We start from the raw sequence: 26439 nt of genomic DNA, 5'->3' as shown, positions 1-26439 counted from the left end.
GCTCAGTGATGTCAAACATACAGCCCGCGGGCCAGAACCGGCCCGTCAGGGGAGTGTGATGTTGAACACATTCATTGCTATTTTTCAATAAAAGTAACTTGTGTTTCTAATTTTGTCAACTGGAGGGTGCACTGACAACACTTAAATGACATGGATGCACTTGTGAAGGCCAAACGATGGCAAGTTTCAGGAGAACACTAATATAAAATGGCGTGCCATGTCACACTACAATTCCGTGAAAATAAATACCCCCTGCAGAAATGATTTAAGAAATTGAATCTTACCAAATTTCAGTCAAAAGCTTCACTTTAAAAGAGGAATGTTTGAATATTTTTTTCTCCCCCATGCAATGCCACAACTTAAATTTTTTAATGTATACTTTTACAAAGGATGCATAACTGACTGGTGAACACTCACTGGTTCATAATACTGTTGAAATCATTTTTGGTTAACTCATGCTCATGATTTGCAACAAGATAATGAACAAATGTGAATATTTTCCAAAAGTACTTGTAATCATTTGTGCAAAAAAAACGGAGCAAATTTTTGAATAGTTGTTATTTATGGATTTTTAAGACAAAAAAAATGTGAGATCTAAGTTGGATGAATGTGCGCCGCGAACTAAAATGAGTTTGACACCCCTGAACTTGATGATCCATTCAAACAGTACCGGTAGTTTACAAGCGTAGGCAAGGTGTATTACATATAGATGGACGAGTTAGCTTGATGAATAAATTGGATAAGATATATATAGGACGATATTATTATTATTATATTGGCACTTAAGTGTTTCTTAATAGATGGTCAGATCTAATAAGGTGGGAGAGAGTCATACGTCACAGTACGCTGACGTCGATTTGAACTAGAGCAGCTGATGGTTTTAAAGTGACCGACGATGATGATAACAGTTTCTAGGTTAGCCCTTGTGTTTATCAAACTAGAGTGGACTTTGAATGGCAGATTTGTTTACGCATGACGGCCGGCGTTACACACAAAACAGTGGGGGGGGAACGAGAGGAGGAGGCTGCGGAAACATGCTCGACCCCCCTCCGCGGCATTGGTTCTCTGCTCGCATATTCCAGAGTATCACAAGAGACTATTGGCGAGCATGTAACATATTCACCCACACCTACCTCATTATTATCAACAGGGTGGTGACGTGATATTTTGAAAGGCAAACTGACAGCTTACAAATAGCCGCACATCTCCCTATTTGCAATATTTGCACAATGTAAAGTTTGAGTGGTGTAGCTAGCCGCTATCCGACGTTAGCACCTAGCCGTCATCACAACAACCAAGCGAGCCTGATACAAATCTACAGGAACGCTCCTCGCATCTACAAATGGCATCGATAGCAGCGGCGACGCACGAGTCGAGCTCTGCGCTCGCTGATGCTTTACTCCCGGCGAGCATATTCGCACCTGACCGTGGAGGATGCGCGGACGACCCTGGGGACGAGTTCTACGAGGACGGGGACGTGGTCAACGGAGAGCCCGAGGACCGGAGGATCGACTTTACAAGCAAGGTGAAGCTAGGCCCTCGATAGCACTCTGCTAATGCTAGCTATCTGTCCGTGAAAAATGAATGAGAAAGTGGTTCAGTTTGGACGTATCTTTTGCCAAACATTGTATTTCATATCAGAAATCGAACATACTGTATCATTAACAATACCGAGCACGATACAAGACGGGTTGTTTGTTGTTGTAGCAGCTAAGGCTAGCCAGTGAAGCTGGAACGCCGAGCTGTTACTACCGACGATAATAAAGCTCTCGTTACGTGTAAATTAATGCACAGTATTGTATTAACTGCTGTTTATTTTACGTGGTTGAAACTTGTAGCCTTAAAGCTTTCACACAATTTGGTAGTTAGTGACAGTTTAGCGAGTGACAGTTATCAATAATAGCACGTGACTGTAGATTAACGTTAGTTCATAAACAGGCTGATGAAACTAGTAGAGCAACATATGGAAGGACCTGTAATTTGGTTACTCTTTAGAGAAAAACATGGGGTGCCGTTTGTGAAGTGGCTCACATTTTGTCACATTTAGTTGAAAACAATATTTAAACAAAAAAAAAAGTGCGTTTTTTTAGTTACTTTTTTTTTTTTGTAACTCAAAAAATAACCAGTTTTGTAAGTGTGACAAACTTTTGCTGTTATTTTCAGTGTGAGCTGATTTAAAAAACGGCTTCCCTTCCCCAACACAAATACGCCCTGCTTTTGTTTTGGTATTCATTCGTGTCAAACGAGTTCAGAGTATGGATGGAATGATGTAAACTTAAGACAGTGGCTGTAATAATATACAATTGGCTGCAAAGGTCAAATTACTCATCACAAAAGATTGGGAAGTGCCAACCACATTGCACATAGGTTGCATCACTTTCCTACGCTTCGGCTCCAGTCAGTGAATCCATTCCTTAATTTAAATCAGTAAACGGTACTCTCAATGCATTCCATGAATTAAAGGGCTTGAAGTTTTAGTTAACATAGTTTTACTGTGATGTTAATACACACTTTCATCAGCAGTCATCTGTAAAATGACTTACATATTCCATAGGAAAAGAGAAAGCTGTATTTGTGGAATTTTTTTTCCAGTTTTTCTTACCCTAAAGTTGTGCCCTTTCCCTTTAACAATTAGTGATTTAGAACAAGGGATGATTTTTTTGACAGCAGATTTCTTATAATCCTGACATTACAATGTAATGCTCTGTTTTCTTTCTCTCTCTCCCACATGGAATAAAGTTGGCCCTTGTCAGTCCAAATGGAGAGCAGTATGACTCCTTACTTAGCCAGCTAAAGGACAGAATGGAAGAAGGGTCCGGAGAGACCATCTATGTGGTTGGGATGGGTTCAGGTGAGACTCACTTAATACACATGCACTGGTGAACCTCCTATTCATACATATCCTATTCCAGACTTTTATATAAATCCTATGTTGGATCTTGTTATTGAATTTTTTTTAAATATCCTTTTTGGTCTTTGAAGATGGTGGCGATTGGGGTCTCAATAAAAAGGACATGGAGGCTTCAGAGGCCACGGTGCGATCTATGTGTGCACAACTGGACTCTGATCTGATCCCGCTAAGGGAGCGCACTGAAGCGGAGGGTTTGGTACGGGATTATCTGATTCGTCGGCGTGTGGGGGAGCTGGACTTCCTAGAGGTCAGGTGAGTAACAAAAGACTATCTGTTTGGTACTGTATTTACTTTGTATTTGTTTGATCACATTTTCTGCATGACATTTTTTTTTTCACCCAGGGTGGCAGTGGTAGGGAATGTGGATGCTGGTAAGAGTACTCTTTTAGGAGTGTTAACACATGGAGAGCTGGATAATGGCAGAGGCTTCGCTCGCCAGAAACTTTTCAGACACAAGCATGAGATGGAGAGCGGCAGGACCAGCAGTGTGGGAAACGATATACTCGGATTCGACCAAGCGGGACAGGTGAGAATGACGATTTTGTGCACTGGAAAGGCTTGTATCCTACCTGGGGAATACAAAGGGGTGCACTGGATTCATTATCCACTGTTGCGTAGATTTTTGTGTGCACAACACAAAACCATTTCAGCAATGTATGTAACAGTACTTGAGATGTCGACATTGGCCAAGAATCTCTTCAATTTTGATCGAGTTGTTTTAAGATAATTCTGTTGAACAACTTTTATAGTACATCTAATATAAAGAAACAATTGGAACATGCATTGTGGCTTATTATTATCTACATTTTGTACTGATGCCAGATTCATATTCACCTTCAATAATCAGGCAATAATCCTTTTCAAATCATTCCCATTGTTAAATTAATTACCTCTTTTCCCAATACACCATTGTTATGTCTCACTTGAGGTTATAGCACCACCTGCTTCTTTACCTACAAATGCCTACAAGAGCCTACAGATGAAGCTGAAGTTGGTTTTTACTTTAGGATAGAAACAACTAGTTTTAAGAATTAGAACATTAACACATTCATATAACAGTTACAGTACAGTCAAGTGTTAGCTTTTGATGTGATGGTTTTTAAAATAAGCAGCTAGTACCACCCCAACAAGCTATTAAGTATGATATGTTCAAACCAGCCACAACATAAGGTACTCCTGCACAAAGTAATGAGTGACATGATTATTGAAAGTCAAGACCTGTAGCAAAAATGTTGCCTTTACAAAAAGAATCATCATGGTTTTATTTGACACTGTCAGAAGAGTATTAATGTGTTGTTGTCATATCAATCGTGGTGTACTGTACAAGTGAATTACGCCATTCTGAGAGAAGATTACCTTGTTTCATTGTATTAGATGAACTACCCTCTCCTTTTATGCATTTAAACATGTGACCTCAAACGGATAATCGTTCAAGTGGCATTTGGATTCAAGTTGTCCACTCTGTATGCTTTTAGGTGGTGAACAAACCGGACAGCCATGGAGGAAGTCTGGATTGGACCAAAATTTGTGAGAACTCCTCAAAGGTTATCACCTTCATCGATCTGGCCGGCCATGAGAAATACCTCAAGACCACCGTGTTTGGAATGACGGGACACTTACCAGACTTTTGCATGCTCATGGTGAGAAGTGGCATCTGAGAGTGGTCTATAATTCTACAAGCTTGCCCTAACCTTCGCCCTCCTCCTCTCCAGGTCGGCAGTAATGCAGGGATTGTGGGCATGACCAAAGAGCACCTGGGTCTGGCCCTAGCCCTCAACGTTCCCGTCTTTGTTGTGGTGACAAAAATAGACATGTGTCCAGCTAACATCCTGCAAGGTCAGTTGTGTGGCAAGCCCTTTCTTGCTTGTTTTTCTCCAAATGTGCTTGCTTGGTCGAGACATAACGACTCCATCTGCTGTTGTTAAAAGCAGCTGTGCTCTAGAGTGTGAGATGATCATTAGGGAAATAATTTTAAGCTCCCTTTGGTTGCCACTTTTGGTGGTCAAAATGACAGATGTCTGCCTAATTTTTTCACCCATACAAAGGTTCTCTCTAATTGACAAGTGAAGTTAAACCCAGCTGTTGTCCAACTACCATGCAAGTTAGTCTTCTAAATCACTGAGCCACAAATTGAAATTGTGTATTGTTGTTATTAATTGGAATTGGAGACTCTAAATTGCCCGTAGGTGTGAATGTGAGTGCGAATGGTTGTTTGTATGTGCCCTGCGATTGGCTGGCAACCATTTCAGGGTGTACCCCGCCTCCTGCCCGATGACAGCTGGGGTAGGCTCCAGCACGCCCGCGACCCTAGTGAGGAGAAGCGGCTCAGAAAATGGATGTATGGATGTTATTAATTGTACCACATTTAATTAACATCCAGCAAAATGTTGTTTCTCTAATACAAATTAAAATAAAGTTGAGTGAAAATTAAATGTTACTTTTAAATTTGTTGGATGAATCCAGTTGCATTAAATACATTTAAACACAGTATATCCTTGTGTAATGTTTGCTGGGGAAATTTCAGTTGTATCAGTTAGTGTAGGGCAGTATTTAAGGAAATACAGTGTCATGTAATAGTGCTCCTCTTCCTAATTACTGGTTTTTGTGTGTTTTTCACATTAAAATTTTAGAGATTATCAAACCAATATTAATATCTCACCAAGACAATCCAAATAAATATAATATGCAATTTGAAAGATAATTTTTATTTGGGGGTTAACCCATCTTTTTCTTATAGAAAAAATAATGTCCTCTTGTTAAATCATAAGTTAGTCAATTAATCACAGTTTTGGAAAGCCAAATATAATTTCACTGGCCACATTTGTTAAATCAAGGACTCACCAAAATAGTACCTGTCAGGCAAAGTGATGTATGGCTGCAATACCTCAAAATGTAACATATCAATGCCACGATCCAAAGAAATTCAAGAACAAATGAGAAACAAAGTGGTTGAAATCACAGCTATTTCCAAGGCTTTAAGACTCTAGTGAACCACGGTCAGTGGCATTATCCACAAATGGAAAAGACCGTGAACAGTGGTGAACCTTCCCATAAGTGGTCCGCCAAACCTACCACACATCATTTTTCAAAGTCCATTTTATATGTACTTGGGTTGTCTGTGTGAGATATTGGAGAGATACTTCCCACTCTAGAAATCAGAAAGGGGGAAAATACTTTTTCATGGCACTGTATATTAGAACCGAACGTAGACATTCATTATTAACTGCTCTTGGGGCCAAGAAACCAGGTCATTATTTCTTTACTAGAAGTCTAGAGATTAAAAATAAACGTTAAGAGAAGCTGTCATTCTTGTGTGTGCTGATCCTAACAGAAACATTAAAGTTGCTTCAGAGGTTACTGAAGTCCCCTGGCTGCAGGAAAATCCCTGTCCTGGTGCAGAACAAGGACGACGTCATTGTCACGGCATCCAACTTCAGCTCTGAGAGGTACAAAGTCTATCCCAAGGCAGATTCAAGTGAGTGTGAGAGTTGAATTCTCTTCAGTAACTTCTGCAAGTGTTCCTTCCTGCAGGATGTGTCCCATTTTTCAAATCTCAAACGTGACTGGAGAGAACATGGACCTGCTCAAGATGTTCCTCAACCTGCTCTCATCCCGGACCTGCTACAGAGACGACCAGCCAGCTGAGTTTCAGATTGACGACACCTACTCTGTACCGGTGGGTGTCTGTTGCGATCAACGAACTTCCATTTTACTGTATGTTTTCTGAGTTTAGAACAGTGCAGGACCTGTTATAGCAGTGTTTCCCCAACCTTTATTGAGCCACGGCACATATTTTACATTTTAAGAATGACGTGATGCACCACCAAACAACAATGTCCCAAAAAGGATATACAGTACACTGAAATAATGATCTCAAATTACTCACAAATGTACTTACTCATTGTTAAATCTGGGAATGTGAACATCATTATTCTGTTGTATGAATGGGCACAGATAATTACACGTTAATTCTACCTGTTACAAGGCACAGTGGTTGGAAATTACTAATGTGCCGTACCCACTTTGCGATTAAACCAACTCCTCATATTTCCTGTCTTAGGGAGTTGGAACAGTAGTATCTGGAACTACGTTACGTGGACTAATTCGTCTGAACGATACTATGCTCCTGGGGCCAGACCCTTTGGGCAGCTTCATTCCCATCGCCGTAAAATCAATTCACCGCAAGCGAATGCCTGTGAAGGAAGTCCGAGGGGGTCAGACTGCCTCGTTTGCACTTAAAAAGGTAAGTGGGAGAACAGCACCACTTAGTGGCCACGTTCAGGTCTGCAGATAAATTCCGAGAAAAAGGCTGAACATGGGAGACTTTTGACTCAAACTGGGACTGAAAAAGCCATGCATTGTTATTCCATATTAATACACAGTCACCTAGTATGTTATAGTAATTGGGAATCACTTGGCCAAAGTCAAATGCATATTTGAACAATTGTTTCCATGATCCCCCACCATATTTCTGTATGATACAGATCAAGCGTTCGACGATAAGGAAAGGCATGGTGATGGTGTCCTCAAGGTTGAACCCACAAGCCACTTGGGAGTTTGAGGCAGAGATTCTTGTTCTACATCACCCCACTACGATATCACCCCGATACCAGGCTATGGGTGGGTAACTGACAGGCACAAGTTGGATCTTATTTTGTTTTGGTGTGTTTCTGTTCATACACGTAGGCAACCTGCTTTTTTTTTAAACGGTTACTTACCTTCCCATCTTGCACCTCTTTAACTCTCCACACAGTCCACTGTGGCAGCATAAGGCAGACCGCCACCATCTTGTCCATGAACAGAGACTGCTTACGGACAGGAGACAAGGCCTCTGTCCACTTCCGCTTTATTAAGACCCCCGAGTACCTTCACTGTGACCAGAGGCTGGTGTTCAGGGAGGGACGCACAAAGGCTGTAGGGACCATCACAAAGGTAAGATAAAGGACGCCTCAAGAGTTTGTTTGTATGAGGTGCTTCCAGAAAATCAAATGTCCTTACCTTCAGGGCAGGAGATTTGCACAGTTCAACCATCCAAATTATTTCCTATCGCATTCTTTTCAGCTCCTGCAGTCCACCAATAATTTGCCATCAAACTCCAAACCTCCACAGATAAAAATGCAATCCACGAAAAAGACACAGTCTCGAAAAGAGGACGGCACCACAGCAACCGGCGACGAGGGCATGACGATATCACAGTCATCGGGCCCAAGCACGACACATGTGAGATACAGAGTACAAAAAATAGACAAATACCAAACTGGATTCTGCTTATTATCTTTCTCTTGTGAACTCACACTGTTAACTGCTTCTCTAACTTGTCAACTCTTCTGTGTCCTTATTCTATTCTTGGAACATCTCATTCATCCATTCAAACTGTATCATACATCATGTGTCATATTCTCACCTCTCTGCTTGCGTGGCTGGCTCCCGAAAGGGAGAGGGGGAGGAGGACCCTCAGTTAAAGGAGGGCAACAAAGAGAACAAGGTAAAGTGGGTCATCGTAATAGTGGTGATCCTGAGTGGGGGATTGAGTAAGATGGTTCTTCTTTCATTACAGTTTTTTTCTTAAGGTTTTCTGCATATTGAAGTTTTGTCTTACCACTTTTGCTCAGTAAAAGTTGTAAATGTTTTTCATTTGGTATCTATTCTGCCTAGCCAAAGACGGGAGGAGGTGGAAGAAGAAGAGGAGGCCAGCGACACAAAGGGAAAGGACAGAACAACTCTGCAGCAGTAGCCTCCACTTCAGGAACAGGATGCTGAACTGACTCCACTCCCTCTTTGCTTACCTCCCTCTCCATCAATCATTCCAGCTATTTTAGTGCAAAACACTCCTCAGTCTTACTCCTCATTGCCTTTTATACCAGGATTTTATTATCAAGGGAACATGAAGATTGGATTTTATGTCAATAAATCTGCCATCACTGTTGAGAATGGTTTACATGACACAGTCGAGAATAGTTTGTCACAATCATTATTTTTATTTATAATTTTTTTTTATAAAGTGGCTTAATGATAGGAAGGGGGGGTAAAACCCAAATCAAGGGTCCAAGAAATACGAGCAGCTAAAAGTGACACTTGCCCATGCATTTCCTGTGAATTTGCAATGAAAAGAATATTTCGTGTACTATTTATACTTGTTTGCACCCTGGTTGAAAATATAAATATACAACTGAATGTAGCAGGGAACACATCCTGTTAATCCTAGATGTATGGAAACTATAATACTAGCCGTTAAGTTTTATAATTGTCAATCTATTTGGCATTCATGCAAAATTTTACCCTTGGATACTTGTTCTTAATTTTTAACCTTGTATCACTTGTGATCTTCTACCCACTAGTGTGCTACAACATGGCTCCACCCTACAGTAATCTTGTCTCCCCAGCAGTCACTCATGATTCTAAGACATGCAGTGCTAATTGTGAACTCTAGTACCTATTGTGTTACAGCTTGCTACTGTTAACGTGACATTTGCTCAGCTAAAAACTCAATAAACTGGTTGTACCAAGCTGCACAATAGTAGTTTTCTTTTTTCATCTAGACTGGGCTTATTGTTTTATGTTAAGTCATAATTGTCTTTCTAGGGTTAACATAAATCACCAGTCTCTGCTATGAGGTTATATGAGGGAGAGGGGGGGGAATGTGTATAAACAATTCAAGGTAAGATTTGTTTGGATTGCAGAAAAATTACATGCAGTGTTCACTACTACTGTTCAGGTAGCACACATTCACACACATCCACTCTAATATAACAGGCTATACTTGGCATGTGCAATGTTAGTATTTCAACATTTAGTGTAATATGAGACACGTAACATTTCTCTGAAAAATAATTTATAACTTTACGGAATGTTCTGTTTTGGTCTCAATATATTTGTGACAAATAGAAAAGTCAATTAGTGTGGAAGAATCTGTAGCTGTACTTCACAAGAAATTGTCCTTCAGGTCTCCTTGTACCAACAACCAATTATTTGGGGGAAAATGGCTGAAATAAAGTGCTGCAGTCCAGTGGCTACAGATTATTCTGTACTACTTGGGTTTGTTTGACCATCGCAAAACTTTGACAAAATAGCTTTCAATACCACACTGAACAAAAATAGGATGCATCTTGATGCACACACATTTAAGTTCACTGGAGGTTTATAGTCTTTGAAATGTTAACGTTGTTCAACAGTAAAGTTCATAATGTGTCCCAAGAATCAGACAAACATGGTTCAAAGACACACATTGACACACGCAGACCAGTTAGGATGCAGTTTTGTTTAGTGTTTCTCTATCCGTCGATGTCCCAGCTGAAGAGATGATGTTTCACCAGCATGTCCTGCACGCCCTCTTTCAGTGGCCTCTGCTCCTTATCCTAGAACAGAATGCACAGAAGCAGCACCATCAGACTACAAAAGTATAAGTGAAGACCCCTCCTGAATGGAAGATGCTTAAAAATCCATAACCAGTAAAGATGTGCTCCCCTCTAAACTCTATGGTGTAGCAACTTTCTTAGCATACCTCTTTTTGCTCAGGTAGTTCACAATCTTGAGATAGACTGAAGGCAAACTTTGAAAGGACCCTGTGGAAAGAGGAAGAATTTGCATTTGTGCTAACGACTGTTTACAGGGCAGTGAGAAAGTATTGGCCCCCTTCTAAAATATATATATTTTTTTTGGGATAGTTTCCCTACTTTAAGATCACCAAACAAATGTAAATATCAGACAAATATAACCCAAGTGAACTTAACATGCTGTTTTTAAATGGTGATTTCATTTAAGGGAAAAAAATAAAGTTACCTGGCCCTGTGTGGAAAAAGTGATTGCCCCCATTATTAAATCATTAATTAATTGTGGCTAATCACAATTTATGGTTAATTTTCACACCAAAGCCTGATTACCTCCAGACCTGTTCAATCAAGAAATCACTCAAACAGAATCCGTCCCGACAAAATCAAGTCAGATAAAAGATCAAAAAAAGCTGCAACAAAATGACACGATCCAAAGAAATTCCAGAACAGTCGAGAAATAAAGTAATTGACATTTATCAGTCTGTAAAGGGTTACAAAAGCCATTTCTAAAGCTTTAGGATTCCAGTGAACCATAGGGACAGCCATTATCCTCATATGGACAAAACATTGAACAGTCACAAACCTTCCCAGGAGTGGCCAGCCTACAAAGATTACCCCAAGAGAACATCAATGACTCATCCAGGAGGCCACAAAGGAAGTCAGGACAACTTCTAAAGAACTGCAGGCCTTCCTTGCCACAGTTAAGGTCAGTGTTCATGACACAACAATAAGGAAGAGACTGGGCAAAAATGGCATCCATGGCAGGGTTCCAAGGCGAAAACCACTGCTGACCAAAAAGAACAAAGTCTCGTCCTTTGCAAAAACGAAATATTTGAATCTTTCCCAAATTTTGGGAGACTATTATATGGACTAACAAGATGAAAGTTGAGCTTTTTGGAAGGTGTGTGTCTCGTTACATCTGGAATAAATAGAGCAGAGCAACTGAGAAAAAGAACATCATCCCAGCAATCAAACGTGGTGGTAGTGTGATGGTCTTTGGTTGCTTTGCTCCTTCATGACCTGGACAACTTGCTGTGATTGATGGAACCATGAATTATGCTCTTTAACAGAAAATCCTGAGGGAGAATGTTCAGCCATTCAGTTTGTGACCTCAAGCTGAAGCGCACTTGGGCTCTGCAACAGGATTTATGATCCAAAACACACCAGCAAGTCAAAGTCTGAATGGCTTAAAAAAACAACGAAGGTTTTGGAGTGGCCTACTCAAAGTCCAGACTTGAATCTAAATGAAATCCAGTGGCATGACCTTATAAAGGCCGTTCATGCTTGAAAACCCTCCATTTTTGCTGAATTCAAACAATTCTGCAAGGAAGAGTGGGCCAAAATATCTCCACAGGGATGTGAAAGACTCATTGCAAGTCAAGAGGAAAACGCTTAACTTCAGTTGTTGCTGCTGAGGGTGATCAGAATCAGAATCATCTTTATTTGCCAAGTATGTCCAAAACACACAAGGAATTTGTCTCCGGTAGTTGGAGCCGCTCTAGTACAACAGACAGTCAATTTACAGAACACTTTGGGGACATAAAGACATTGACAAAAAACAATTGTGCAAAAAGATGCAGAGTCCTCTAGCACTTAGAGCAGTTCGAATGACTAATATTGCAATAGTCCGGTGCAATGACCATTGTGCAAAGGGCGCTGAGACTTCAAGGAGTGTATGCGGTTTAATCAACCAGTTATTAGGTTTAAGGGGCCATTACTTTTTCACACATGGCCAGGTAACTTTGAATAGTTTATTTTTCCTTAATAAATGATATCACCATTTAAAAACAGCATTTTAAATTCATTTGGGATATATTTGTCTGATATTTACATTTGTTTGATGATCTTAAAGAGGGGGAAATATGCAAAAATATAAGAAGTTGAGAAGGGGCCAATACTTTTTCATGGCACTGTACAAGGATTTTCCCAGGTAATCTCTGCCACTGGATTGATAACATTCATCAACAACCATGATTTTTTTAAAAATCCTTTTCAAATGCAAGTATAAGTAAATATCCAGAGGTTCCATTTGGGCAAATTCTTACCTGAGTTCACATTTGATTTGAACCCATCCGGGACTGCGTAGAAATGACCACGGATGATACCATTTCTCTACAGCCGCCATGCTGGAACACAGCACCTCCAGCCATAAGTGCAACACCTGCTCACTGTTAGGAAAGATGCATGTGCATGTTATTTTCCAACTTTTACCCTCTAATCAGAAACAATCTGTTAATTCTAGCACGTGTGCGTGAACTCACTTGAGGCCAACGCAGACGAGAGACCTGAACTTGACATCCATCTGAACATGAGCCAGATCATGGCTCATGTTGACTGACTGCACTGCCTGAAGAGAGCAGACAGGAGGCCCTCAGACAACATAATTTACATCCAGAGAATTATCTTTGAAAGCAACATAAACCAAGATATTTCTAATGCAGAACTTCTCACAAGCCAATGAATCAACCAAAATAATATACTGTACTGTATATAGAATGCCTACTCACTCTGTAAAGGAGCTCCTCTGGTGTTAAAACCTTCCCATCTTCATCTAACCTGGAATAAAAACATTATCTTGAATTAAATCTACAATAATAAACACACACTGTACATCTGTACCCCTGCTACCAAATAAGATCAACCAATTGTAAATGAGAGTTTACCTATAGGTTTTACACAACACCAGTCTAGAGTAGACAGAGTTGAAGTCCCTTTCGACCTCTCTGCTGGCCGCCTGAAAAAGGGTTGTGGGGCAATGACTGAAGTTGTAACAATTCTAAAAAATATGGAGTGAGATGAAATTTGAAAACAGACTATACCTCTTCTATGAATAACCACGGATGACAGGGCCCGCCCAAAATGGAGGGTTTCTTGAGCCCGTGCAGAAAAATGGCCTTCAGGGCCGGACACAGAGTTCCCCTGGCTAGATCAGTCACAGCTTCTGTTACCGAGTCATCTCCTGCGAGTGAGTACTACAGACACAGAAGGTGAAAGCAGCTCTAGTAGTATGATGCAAATGTCACATTGCAAAGGCACATCTGGTCTAATACAAAGTGCAATTTATGAATTATGAAGAAAATTAACTAATTGTATACCTCTTTACTTCTTTCATCTAGGATCGCTACAAACTTTGCAGGGAACCAGCCTGTTGAGAGCAAGACACAGCTATGGTACATTGGACAGATTATAGAAATATAGATTACCCATAGTGCAACAGGAAACACACCTGCAAAAGCACATACATACCTCGAAGACCGTTGAGCTCTCCTACCCAACAGTGTTCATCCTTCTGTGAGACAATCTGAGAGTACAATAAATACAGTTTGTTTCAGTCACTTATTTTGTTCATGATTATCAATGTTAATTTTGTGTTTGTGTGTGATATCTTACAGTGATGATATCATTTTTCCTGAAACCCAACTCGTCATCATCATGCCGCTCAAAATCCAGCAAAGCCTTCGCTCGTCTTCGTCGGTTTCGGGACACGACCAGGAAATTTTCATGGTCCCGCTGGTGGCTCTCCATAGAATAATCAGGGGTCAGCTCCTACAGTGACAAGATTGGCAAAATACTTTATTCACACGATATTTAATTGAATTAAAGTATCTATTGATTTATCTGTCTATGACTGCAAGTCTTGGTTTATTGGCTTGAATATCCACGGCATAGTGATTCGGTACTACAGTGTTGTGAACTCACGGAGCTGGAGTGGCGTGGGTCCAGACAGTGGAAATGTTCTGAAGTGCGGGTTATGGCCTCCCGAAGGGCTGCCACCAGTTCAGTCTGCTTAATGTTCTTGGACTTGAGAGCTTCGGCCTCATCCTCCCCAAACAGCAGAGAGCTTAGAGTGGACTTTCTATGCAGGGACTGTCTCCTCACCACCTGCACACACACCAACACAACGTATGTTGTATGTCAACATTTAAAAACAAACAAATACAGCAGTATCTTAATGTTGTTTTTATTATAATGATGCGTTCTAAGTGAGTGCTGAGAAGGTACCAATGTATACCAATGAAGCTTAGTCTTAAATGACTGGCCTTGTTGAGATTAGAATCGAGTGGCGTGTTTCCACTGTTTAGCTGGGCCTGTTCGTTCAGGATGTAGGCAAGGTGCTTGTGCCGGTGGGCATCCAGTGTGTCTTGTGACAGATTCCCTGCCAGCCTCATCGCCTCACCAAGAACCGCAGGCCCATCTCTCAACTGGCTTGGTAGGTCAGACAGAGTGTTAAAAATCGATGCAGAGTTCTCCGAAGATATGAGCTCCTCCTCCTGAGGCAGTGGAAATGCATTCGTGAGGATTAATCATTAGCATTACATTATAAAACACCTTTTGACATTTCATCTTGGTGTTCTATAAACATTTATTTCAGAAATAAATAAAGACATTAAATTATCTCCAATGAACTATCTCAGAAAATACCTTGATCTTAAGCATGCCCAGTGTGATTTGAAATAGCACTAGGGAGCCCATGTAGAAGAGAAGGTCCCAGATCCTGAGGAGTAAACGGATGTCCACCACACTGGCAAAGGATGTCAGGAACCAGTGCAATGTGATCAGCGACAGCTCTAAATGTACAGCGAGGAAATGGTTGCATTTAGTAATCTTTCAACGCAGATGTTAGAATAAAATGTGGACCTGTATGTTTTTTTTCCTTTTTAAATACTCTTGGGCAAGTTCCTTTATTTGAGCTAAACAAGCCATACCAATGTCATGCTCCTGCAAAAGGCGATCGAGGGCCGGTAGGTACTGAACAATAAGCTGACGAAGCACCCTCTGGTCTGTTTGGACACCCAGCAGGGTGGATGAGAAGTATGACGGAGGGAGGAGGTCTTCAATCAGGGCACACATCATCCATAGCACATCCTCCTCCTCCATGAAGAGTAACAGACAGGAAACCACCTAGAAAGAAGGGGGGAGGTGAGTCATAGATGAAGAAACAACAAACAAAGTTGGAGGAGATAAAGAGATATTCAAAGAAACAGTCACCATTCCGGTTCCCTGACAGTACCCAATGTCAGGGTAAAGCCAGGCCAGACCTCGCAGTACCCGTCGCAGCCTTGGGACCCCGACACTTTTTAGGTTACTGAAGCACACGTTGGTGGGCATCGTCCGCAACAAGTCCTTCTCTATCTAAGGGATGGATTAAAAAAAAATTAAAAAAAAAGTCATGTAATTAGAATCATTCTGTACACTACATTTGTCAACATATGAAAAGGGATGGTAGATTAAAAACATATGTTTTAATAAACCTCTTGAATGGTTCTCATTAGATTGTGCAGGCACCTGCAATCTTAAGTGAATATGTATGCACACATTTTGGGAATGTCACCTGTTTAGCTGTAGAGGTGTCATCATTGGAGCTGTTCTTGATGATTTCTTTGTACGAGATCTCAGATGTCCTCTTCTTCTGGAGTGCGCCAGACAGACGCATCCATAACTGCCAGAGAGAAAACATTTTGCATGTTGGAGTTGGTTTTTCCCTTTAATACCATTTTGGGGAAATATAGCACACGCCACTTACCTGTGGCCTCATGCTATGAGGAATGCCACCCAGTACGAGCGTTCGCAGGCGTTCGGAGCGTGGAAGGATAGGTGCAATGAGCTCCCAGGTGAGGTCGCCCACTGTGTGATTATGTGTGAACTCCAAATGGGCCTGCCACCGCAATCTCTGCTGAGGATTTTCACGTTGTGGTGAGCTTTCAATGCCCAGGCAAAGACTGGGATCAGTTTCTGAATGAGAAGACAGGAAAAATACAAGACAATGTAATTGTAAAAAATGCATGACCCTTATGAAATTATCATGTGACAATGACTGTCAAAGATTTTGAATAACATCAAAAAATCCAATGAAGTGTGGAAAAACCTCATAGACTCGATGGACCATTTCAGAAAAAGAAATGCTAATTTCATGCCAGTACGTGTACAAAGACATACTAAGTCAGTTGCAGTTATAACACCAAGATCACATGTAGATAATAATTTAGGGCAATGAATGTGACCTCGGCGTCTGTATGTTGGGGTTCACCCCGGTGGACGAGAGGGTAGCCTCCCTCCACCTTTGGGTGGGGGGGACGGGTCCTGACGGGTTCAGAGTACCTACCCTTTTTGGAGTCCTTGGAGGGGGTGCTGGAGAGCCTTCCCGCAGGGGACTCCATCGTTCTGCTGGGGGACTTCAATGCTCACGTGGGCAAAGACAGTGAGACCTGGAAGGGCGTGATTGGTAGGAACGCCCCCCCCCCCCCCCCCTTCCCGATCAGAACCCGAGCGGTGTTCTGTTATTGGACTTATGTGCTCATCTCGGATTCTCCATAACGAACACCATGTTCAAGCATACGGGTGTCCACATGTGCACTTGGCACCAGGACACCCTAGGTCGCAGTTCGATGATCAACTTAGTGGTCGTGTCATCGGACTTGCGGCCGCATGTCTTGGATACTCGGGTGAAGAGAGGGGCGGAGCTGTCAACTGATCACCATCTGGGGGGACCGGAGGGTGTGTTCCAACTACAGGGGGATCACACTCCCCAGCCTCCCTGGTAAGGTCTATTCGGGGGTGCTGGAGAGGAGGGTCCGTCGGGGAGTTGAATCTCAGATTCAGAAGGAGTAGTGTGGTTTTCGTCCTGGCCGTGAAACAGCTCTACACCCTTGGCAGGGTCCTCGAGGGTGCATGGGAGTTCGCCCAACCAGTCTACATGTGTTTTGTAGACTTGGAGAAGGCGTTCGACCGTGTCCCTCGGGGGGTGCTTCGGGTGTATGGGGTACCGAACCACGTGATACGGTTAGGGTTAGCCCCAAGTGGAGGAGTTCAAGTATCTTGGGGTCTGTTGTTCACGAGTGAGGAAAGAATGGAACAGGAGATCAACAGGCGGATCGGTGCAGTGTCTGCAGTGATACGGACTTTGTATCGATCCGTTGTGGTAAAGAAGGAGCTAAGCCGAAAAGCGACGTTCTCGATTTACCGGTCGATCTACGTTCCTACCCTCACCTATGGTCACGAGCTGTGGGTCGTGGCCGAAAGAACAAGATCCCGGATACAAGCGACCGAAATGAGTTTCCTCCGCAGGGTGTCCGGGCTCTCCCTTAGAGATAGGGTGAGAAGCTCGGTCATCCGGGAGGATCTCAGAGTAGAGCCGGTGCTCCTCCACATCGAGAGAAACTGTATTAGAGGAGCCAGATGAGGTGGCTGGGCCATCTGATTCGGATGCTTCCCGGACACCTCCCTGGTGAGGTGTTCCGGGCACGTCCCACCGGGAGGAGACTCCGGGGACGACCCAGGACACACTGGAGAGACTACATCCTTCGGCTGGCCTGGGAACACCTCGGGATCCCCCTGGAAGAGCTGGATGAAGTGGGTGGGGAGAGGGAAGTCTGGGCGTCCCTGTTAATGCTACTGCCCCCGCGACCCGACCTCGGATAAGCAGTAGAAAATGGATGGATGGATGGATAATGTGACCCCCAAATTAATTTTCCATTGAATATTTCCCAGAGAGAACTTGAGGAACTTCACTAGCAAAGAAATAAGCATGTCCATATGGGTGAAACATTACCTTCCGTGTCGAGCCTGAAGCCAAACTCATCATACTTGAGTTCATTCTGTTCCAAATTGTCTTTCTGTAGAAGGGAAAACAATTTAATTTAGCTCGAAGGTAAACGTGACAGAATGGTTATGTTATCTAAACCATGTTTTTCTGACATTTATTGGGACAAAGCACATATTTTACATTTGAAAAAAATCTCAAGGCAGAACAAACAAAAATTTCATAAAAATTGGATAGGCAGGTTAATTTTGTATGTACTTTCTGCTATCTCATTTAATTGTTATGCCTGTCACTGTACTTCACTGGGAAAGATAGTTGACCAAAAACATAGCATATTATTTGTAGTAAATAACTTATTTTTGGACTAATAAAAACAAAAATAATAATAAAATAAAAGTTGGATAATTTCCCATTTCACATCTCAAGGTCTCTCAAAAGTATACTAATGTTCCTCAGTGTTTAGGGAATCACTGATCTAAACAGACTTTACGGCGATCTGATCGGTGTTATTGGTATTGGCCGATAATTTGCATTACATGCTGATCAGCTCATCGGCTTCCATGTCATAAGTCGCCGATCCGATCAATGACGTCATTGATCGGCTCCGCACAAGACATTTTCTTTGCCGCATATGAATCCAAAAGCTAGTTTATTTTTAGCCTTGTCACGCGTCTTGTTGCGCAGTACTGTAACTATCTGACGACCAATAAAGTTTGTTCAATGTTGTCGGTGAAAAAACACATTGTCGGTGTGGGACTATTTTGCGGTGTCTCAGACAAACAACACGTAAGTTATTTGCAGTCTGTGCACAACTGAAGTACGTCGTGGGGAATGTCATCTAAATGCTTCAACACAACAAATTTGATCAGGCACATGAAGAATGTACACGGGAGCATGCCACGTTCAAGCAACGCAGCATGGGGGGGGAGTCAGACTCTGGACAACACCCATCCATATACCGGGACAGTGAGAAAGTTATAGTAAGCATGTCATTAACAGTATTTATTAAAGTAATTTAATTGCAATAAATTAATTTAATTACAGTACGTTAACATCCATTATTTCTGTCATGTTGTAATGTTGATTTAACCTAAACTTATGTCAGTGGCCAATCCTTGAATGCCACCTAGAGGTCATTGGTGTTTTAACTTTTGTCTAAAATGCTAGAGAACAATTTGAGCTGGGATGGGCTCCAGCACGCCCGCAACCCTTGTGAGGATAAGTTGTACAGAAAATGGATGGATGGATGGATACAGTATACAGTACACATGTATATACAAAAAATGAACAAGTCATGTAAAAAGACACATTGCTCCATCTTGTGATCGGAGATCGGTTATCGTTTTTTTTTTTTTTTTTTTGTTTTCCTCAACTTGCTGGTCGGATATCGGCCCCAAAAATCGTGATCGTCTAAAGCCTACTAAACATACTGTATATGCACAAGAGAAGTCATGTGCTTACTTGATGGTACTTTGCCAAAATGTCCTGAGGCCACATGCTTGGAGTGAGAGCTGAAAAGGGCCCACCAGGGGCTGGAGTGTAAGTGCCTGAAATATAGACATCCAATCAAACAAGACTGCTGAGGAAAAACATTCAAATATGAAACACTGAATCTAATTAGCTGTGTTTTGAAGAGTGATTGAATACGTAAATAATAAATACCTGACATGGTCACTATTGGCTGCAAGAGTGCGGTCTTCTTGATCCAAAGACTGCAGTCACTCTGAAGTCAGGTGAAATAGTAGTTCCAGCACCCGCTTAATAAAAAACAGCACAATGTGGTTCTATTAGCTGCTCATCCAAACATGAGTCTCTGTGAATGACAGACTTAGGGGGGGGGGGGAAAAACAAGCAGTAATGAGAAAAAGGAGGACACCTCCTCTCATGACCACATGACTGCTGTTCTCACAATTACTCAATTACTGGTATGAACTTTTCTCCACATTCTTTTTTATGCACATTAGCAGCCCTTTGGCAGAATTTGCAAACAGATCTCTCACCAACAAATGACGAAGTTGATTCTGTTCAACTTTGAAAGGATCTGTGAATGTAACATTGACTTCCACATCACTTCCCTCAACAGGCTCTGCTGAATTACAATGATGATTTTTTTGCATTTTCTGTAAAGCATGAATAACACAAAATACTAATTGTTAACCTTCAATGAAAGTTCTGCACATCCATCACCTAACTGGTGCCACTCGCACAACAAAAATAATAATACGGCAGTATAATATAAATTACAATAATAAAGCCAAAATATTAAGATAAAGTAGTAATTTTACTAGACTTTACACCGATTTTATCGGAATGATCTGTATCGGCTGATATTTAGCATTTTATGCTGATCGGCTTTAATGTCATAATTCGCCGATCACATCAATGACGTCATTGATCAGCTCTGCAAAAGACATTTACAAAAGCCCCGCATCGCCATCGTGCACAGTATATTTGAATCCAAAAGCTAGTTTATTTTTAGCCTTGTCGCACATCTTTTGACATAGTATTGGAAATATCTGACGGCCAAAAAATTTTTAAGTTATTAAAAAAAAAAAAAAAAAAAGTCGGCAGTGTGGAACAGACAACACGTCAGACTACAAGACAAATTTGCTCTAGGTCAGACTACTGCAATAAAATTTTGTATGCCGATACCACCGTGTCCCGTTTTTTACGATCATTGGGCTTTATCTTGTCAACTCAACTGCGACCGGATACACGCGTTACCATGGCAACTACAACAAGAGTGGTTCACGCCGACTGTATTATGAGGACAAAATGGGGAAATACGTGTGTTGGTGGTCACCGGTGCTCAGGACAGGGGAGGACGTTTGTTTAAGGCATGTGGTATGTTCCCGGACTTTGAATACGATACGGCTCGCAAGCAGGCAACAAAACGTTATGTAGCCTAGCAAGCTAGTGGTACCACGAACGGTTAGAGGTAAACATGCCGCTGTTCTGTCATATCATGCTCTAAAGTTTCGGTGTGGGTGAAGTAAATTAATTAAAAATAAAGTAATTTAATTACAGTAAGTTAGCACCCATTATTTCTGTCATGTAATGTTGGTTTGACCTGACTGATTAGAATACACGATCTGACTAGAGCAGTGATTTCCAACTTTATGGAGCTAAGGAAGAATTTACAATTGAAAAATCTAACGGGACACCAACAAACAAAAATGTCACAAAAAGTTGGATACATTAATTACTGTATGTACTTCCTGCCATCTAATAGAAGACCATTTATCATTTGTTCTGTCTGTCACTATGCCTCACTGGCATAAATAGATGAACAAAGATACATTATTAATTGCAAATGTCATTTTTTGAGCAATTAAGCACACAAGTATATACAGTAAATGAACAGGTCATTTAAATAGACACTTTTGTCCATCTTATGATTGGATCGGTGATCGTTTTTTTTCAACTTGCTGATCGGCGATCAGTGATCGGCGCTAAAAATCCTGATCTTCCATCCATCCATCCATCCATCCATCCATCCATTTTCTGAGCCGCTTCTCCTCACTAGGGTCGCGGGCGTGCTGGAGCCTATCCCAGCTATCATCGGGCAGGAGGCGGGGTACACCCTGAACTGGTTGCCAGCCAATCGCAGGGCACATAAAATCAAACAACCATTCGCACTCACATTCACAACTAGGGGCAATTTAGTGTTGTCAATTAACCTACCAAGAATGTTTTTGGGATGTGGGAGGAAACTGGAGTGCCCGGAGAAAAGCCACACAGGCACGGGGAGAACATGCAAACTCCACACAGGTGGGGCTGAGGATTGAACCCCGGTCCTCAGAACTGTGAGGCAGATGCTCTAACCAGTCGTCCACTGTGCAGAAAAATTTCCTTCCATCATATACTTGTAAAGCCTAAATTTTACAAGAATAAAATTGTAGTTTTTCAAGAGAAAATGTGTAATATTACTTAATATACCCGCATTACCATAGAGTCACATTTAGATAAAACACAGCTTTAAGGATTGGTGCATGGCAACAAAGTTAGCCGTGTATAGCAGCATACCCACTAACTAGGGAAGTAAGATTTATGTGTGCGACCACACACAAACAAATCAGGGCGTTAAGCATGACGTGCAAGAGGCTGCACAGAAATGATTCATTCAGCTGCATGCTAAGGAGGATTTAGGACTTAAGAGAGATGAGAAATCAATTTGAGGATGGGAGGACGGCCAAACAGCTTCAGGGTATGTGGAACTCAGAAGAGTATTGGGATTTGAGAGTTACGCCGTGACATAGACTTTAATCACCTGCCAAAAAATCCAGTGTGACAGAGCCACTGCTATCAACTGTTGCACATATATAGTACAAATACAAAATGTTCACCTATAAAAGTCAACATTGAATATTGGCCATCAGAATTCCTGGTTGACTGTTGGGTCAAGATTAAGATACATTTGGTTATAGTGAGGAACTTAGAAATGAATAAACAGAATTTGCATGTCAAAATGAAATGTATAGACATGGAGGATCGGTGTGCTTTCCACGTCAATATGGACCAACTCAGAAGCAGTAAGGGGGGTCAACACTGCATTTGCGAGATGCAAGGTAGAACCTCCAAAGTTGCACATAAATCCAGAGTTTATGTAAGAACTCAGCTCAGTCAGCATTAATTTTAGGTGGTTGTTTTGCTTATGCGACACCTTCACAGTCATGGAGTACTTAATGTGAGACATCAGCATCTTACACGACAAACAGTTTTTGTGATCCATCAAAAGAAATAAGAGAAGGGAAGTTACCAGAAGTTTTCTTTTCATTCAAACTTCAAATCAGTAAAACTCCAGCGTCAACACACCATCACTTAGTAGTTAAGAGTATGTTATTGCTTTTACATTTTACAGTGGATAACTTATTTTTACCCTTTTGTGACAAGACTTTTTAAAAACTTGACGTATGAGATGAATCTACAGTGCAAAGCATCAGCTCATTATGCTTTTTTGTTTTAAACTAATATTAACATTGGCTAACGTATGTTTACAGTTGAATCACCACTAAGAATGTTAAAACATCACTTTAAGTCAACAAAGGTTTAACAATGGCAACAGTTTGACTTAAGAACAGAGTTTGTTTTCCCATTATTTCTTATAGGAAAACATTCAAGTTTTAAATGGTCAGTGTATTCTTTCTGCGATAATTTGATTCAATTACTGTACATCATATCTCATTAAACTGAGTATTCATGATGGAATTGTAGTTCCTATTAGCAGTCAGATTGTTCAGAAGTCAAACGTAACTTGACGGAAGTCTTGTCAAACATCGTTAATACTATGCTCGCCTTTGTTTACCCTGGAAAAACAGCATACTGCAAGACGATTCTGCTGTGTGTGCATAGGATGTGACTTTAATTGCGCTTCTACAATTGAGCATGTACACAAAATAAGCACAACACTGCGGTGACTCATGCTAGTCGTCCACCCACACAAACATGACATGTTTAGTTTAAGATGGATAATGAAAAACGTGCACAATCTAGATAACAACTTCCTCATCATCATAATCATCATCATCATCATGCAAGGGGAACTAGTGGAAACACTGTCATTTCTAAACAATTGTTCCGTGACGTCAAACCATGATGATGCTTGGCAAAATTATTCTTACACCTATTGCCCCGCAAGTTTTTCTAGCGTAACTTTTTTTGGGGGGAATGTAGACCGCAAAAACGCTCTCCACTCGGTCCTTAAAAAAAGTAACCATATGGTCCATAGAAACTGCATGATATAAACATGCAAATTAGCACGTCATATGACGTAACACGACTCAGGTCCCCCGAATGACGTCAAAGGTCTCACGCATTACTTTTTATTTCATGCCAATCCATTTGTCCAAACCTAAACCTCACATTGATATTTTTAAAAACCTGCACAGTACTTAACGCAGAAGAAAAACTCCAATTGGTAGCAGACGTGTCAGCAATGTGTTCACTCGGTTGTCAGCTGTTATCTAGCATTAGCATACGGCTAGCAATTACGCACTAGGATGCACATTCGCCAGCTAGCTAGACTTACCGTGACATTCGTCAAGTGTAAACACAAGCAGCAGAGGTGTTGTTTACAATGAACGAAAAAATGAAAACGCCGAATCCTGCGCCATGACGTGTCTCTCTCCGGACTTGAAAATTCACGAAGCTATGGTGCACCTGCTAGCGACGTGTAGTTCCGCTGTATCCTTGCACCTTTCAACGCTTGTTCCTTAGCCTTTTACAAGAAGTAGTCCTACATCCCAGAACGGCACGTCTCTGTGACAATATCCTTCCGCGCAGCAAGAGGTGACGTAGCACAACAATTCTGAGGTTCATTCATTTCCTCCTCATTCATTCCGGCTCAATGTACAATGTTGACTATTCACAATTCAAAAAATGAATAAAATAAATGATAAACAGAATATATGCCGACAAGTAACGACACGAAATGACGTCTACAGTTGCGACCATAATAGCCACAGGATGGTAGAGTAGACACAAAAATATGTATTTTATTTTGTTTTACTTCACATTTTAGTCCTATATTAAGCTACTGTTTCTTAGCGTGATATGACTCAAGTAAAAGTAAAAAGTAGTCCTCCAAATAATTAAGAATAAGTATTCATTGAAAAAAATGATACTGATACTGCTGAGTAACGTCTGAATTGTTTATTTTTTTGAATAGTCATACTTAAAATGCAAATTCAAATGTTACCCACCAATACCATTTTAAAATCATCAACTAAGGAAAATTCAGCCACAATAGACTGGGCTTAAATCATTTTATTTACACTTTTGATTTTCACATGCTGTGGTCAACACTGCTGGTTTTATTCCACAGAGCTTTATATTCTGCAAACACAGACCGAGACAGCCACTTGTATGTTTCTCAAGTTCCAAGTAGACTCCTTATAGGCTGAAATGCTGATATTTTTAGGCAGTCATAGATGACAGTGCATAGCTGTTCTTTTTTGTAGCCCACCTATCCATAGTGCTTATCCTCACTCGGGTCACAGGTGAGCTGGAGCTGTAATGTAAATATAGATTTCTGTCATGTTTCACGTAAATGAGTTATTTTGAAAACGTTGCTTTTGTGTGGGGAGACTGAGTGGCAAAAATGCTGCCTGGCTCCATTTGACTGGCAAAATATAGTCAACAGTAGTTACATTGGATTGGTGAAACAGTCATATGACAAGTCTATCTGACTGACCAAAATATATCATTGCAAACAGTTACAAATCCCTGTAGATAAAAATAAAGCTTCTGAGTGGAGCTGAATCTAATAAAATAAAACAAATCGGGGGTGGGGGAGTGGGGGGGTACTGTAACAGCAGCAACATGGAGAAACTTCAGGGAGCATTAACAACAATGGCAACAGATTCGGAGAAGCAAGATGTTTCCCATTCATGGCCTTATTTAAGAGAATTGATGTTGTCAGCTCCAAGAATGGTTTGTGGCAAATGTGTTGTCTTGTGCCTACAGCCTTAAGACCACCAGCTTTTGATGTGAAAAAAATAAAAATAAAAATGTCTCACTATTTTCAAAAAACAAATTTTTTTCAGTTGTGATCATTAGCTAATTCAGCATTATTATTTTTTGTTGTTGTAATTTCACAATGCTGCCGAACACATTGTTTTGATAACATAAAAAGCCTAAGCAAATTCTAGGTATTTTTGTTGTTGTTGTCAGTTTAGGAGTACTATCAGAATCAGAATCATCTTTATTTGCCAAGTATGTCCAAAAAACACACAAGGAAATTGTCTCCGGTAGTTGGAGCCGCTCTAGTACGACAACAGACAATCAATTGACAGAGCACTAACCCTTTTGAGACATAAAGACATTGAGAAAAACAGTCACTGAGCAATAAAGGGTTGTTAGTTATCTGGTAATGCCGGTAAAAAAATATTTTTTTATTTTTTTGACAATTGTGCAAAAAGATGCAGAGTCCTCTAGCACTTAGAGCAGTTTGAATGACTAATATAGCAATAGTCCAGTGCAATGACCATTGTGCAAAGGGCGCCGAGACTTCAAGGAGTATATGCAGTTTAAAGTGACAAGTAACGCGATAATCTGGGACAATGTTGATTGTGCAAATGTTGCAGATACTCCTCAGTCAGTGTGCAAGTGGGACATATGCTACTCTGGCATGAGTGGCCTGTATTGGTCAACAACAGATATGCAAATAGTGCCCCGTGGCGAGACTACTACAGTGAGTGCACGAGTATGTATGTATGCTGACAATCTTTTCAGCAGTTTTGATTGTCCGTTGCAGTCGGAGTTTGTCCTTTTTTGTAGCAGCACCAAACCAGACTGTGATGGAAGAACACAGGACTGATTCGATGACCGCTGTGTAGAACTGCCTCAGCAGCTCCTGTGGCAGGCCGTGCTTTACAAGAAGTACATTCTCTGCTGGGCCTTTTTGAGCACGGAGTTGATGTTGACCGCCCACTTCAGGT

General features: G+C 41.2%; 2 protein-coding genes across 8 annotated transcripts; one reads left to right on the top strand and one right to left on the bottom strand.

The window, feature by feature from the left end:
- Positions 1–999: 999 nt before the first annotated feature.
- Positions 1000–9379, top strand: gtpbp1 (GTP binding protein 1). 5 transcript variants are annotated; one of them, XM_061699779.1, is made up of 14 exons: positions 1011–1525; positions 2740–2851; positions 2983–3163; positions 3254–3437; positions 4387–4551; positions 4624–4747; positions 6243–6357; positions 6443–6587; positions 6972–7154; positions 7396–7531; positions 7665–7843; positions 7973–8131; positions 8346–8396; positions 8567–9379. In XM_061699779.1, exons 1-14 carry the CDS (start codon positions 1343–1345, stop codon positions 8669–8671), a joined length of 2022 nt encoding a protein of 673 aa, XP_061555763.1. In that variant the 5' UTR covers positions 1011–1342; the 3' UTR covers positions 8672–9379. The 5 variants fall into 5 exon arrangements, with proteins under 5 accessions (XP_061555762.1, XP_061555761.1, XP_061555763.1 ...); XM_061699778.1 differs by having other exon boundaries at positions 1000–1525; positions 8021–8396; XM_061699777.1 differs by having other exon boundaries at positions 1005–1525; positions 7973–8396.
- On the bottom strand, positions 8867–24206 carry sgsm3 (small G protein signaling modulator 3). 3 transcript variants are annotated; one of them, XM_061699776.1, is made up of 22 exons: positions 24030–24206; positions 20002–20121; positions 19664–19828; positions 19463–19548; positions 18011–18074; positions 15986–16194; positions 15794–15901; positions 15451–15594; positions 15168–15363; positions 14884–15029; positions 14502–14732; positions 14161–14343; positions 13852–14007; positions 13708–13762; positions 13557–13606; positions 13281–13433; positions 13125–13195; positions 12969–13017; positions 12723–12808; positions 12507–12629; positions 10413–10473; positions 8867–10266 (listed from the first exon to the last, which is right to left on the bottom strand). In XM_061699776.1, the coding sequence occupies exons 3-22, from the start codon at positions 19668–19670 to the stop codon at positions 10183–10185; spliced, it is 2262 nt and encodes a 753-aa protein (XP_061555760.1). In that variant the 5' UTR covers positions 19671–19828; positions 20002–20121; positions 24030–24206; the 3' UTR covers positions 8867–10182. The 3 variants fall into 3 exon arrangements, with proteins under 3 accessions (XP_061555760.1, XP_061555759.1, XP_061555758.1); XM_061699775.1 differs by lacking the exon at positions 20002–20121; XM_061699774.1 differs by lacking the exon at positions 20002–20121 and having other exon boundaries at positions 19664–19758.
- Between the last annotated feature and the right edge of the window lie 2233 nt (positions 24207–26439).

Source organism: Phycodurus eques, chromosome 16, assembly GCF_024500275.1.
Source record: "Phycodurus eques isolate BA_2022a chromosome 16, UOR_Pequ_1.1, whole genome shotgun sequence".
Lineage (NCBI taxonomy): Eukaryota > Metazoa > Chordata > Actinopteri > Syngnathiformes > Syngnathidae > Phycodurus > Phycodurus eques.
The sequence above is the reverse complement of the archived record's forward strand: the minus strand, read 5'-3'. Positions and strand labels throughout refer to the sequence as shown.

Coding starts and splice junctions, on each gene's coding strand:
- gtpbp1 (XM_061699777.1), top strand. CDS start 1,343: ATGGCATCGATAGCAGCGGCGACGCACGAGTCGAGCTCTGCGCTCGCT. Junction 2,852..2,982: donor TGTGGTTGGGATGGGTTCAG/GTGAGACTCACT, acceptor TGGTCTTTGAAG/ATGGTGGCGATTGGGGTCTC. Junction 4,552..4,623: donor CAGACTTTTGCATGCTCATG/GTGAGAAGTGGC, acceptor CCTCCTCTCCAG/GTCGGCAGTAATGCAGGGAT.
- sgsm3 (XM_061699776.1), bottom strand. Junction 14,008..14,160: donor ACCCACGCCACTCCAGCTCC/GTGAGTTCACAA, acceptor TTGTCACTGTAG/GAGCTGACCCCTGATTATTC. Junction 13,763..13,851: donor GGAAAAATGATATCATCACT/GTAAGATATCAC, acceptor TTGTACTCTCAG/ATTGTCTCACAGAAGGATGA.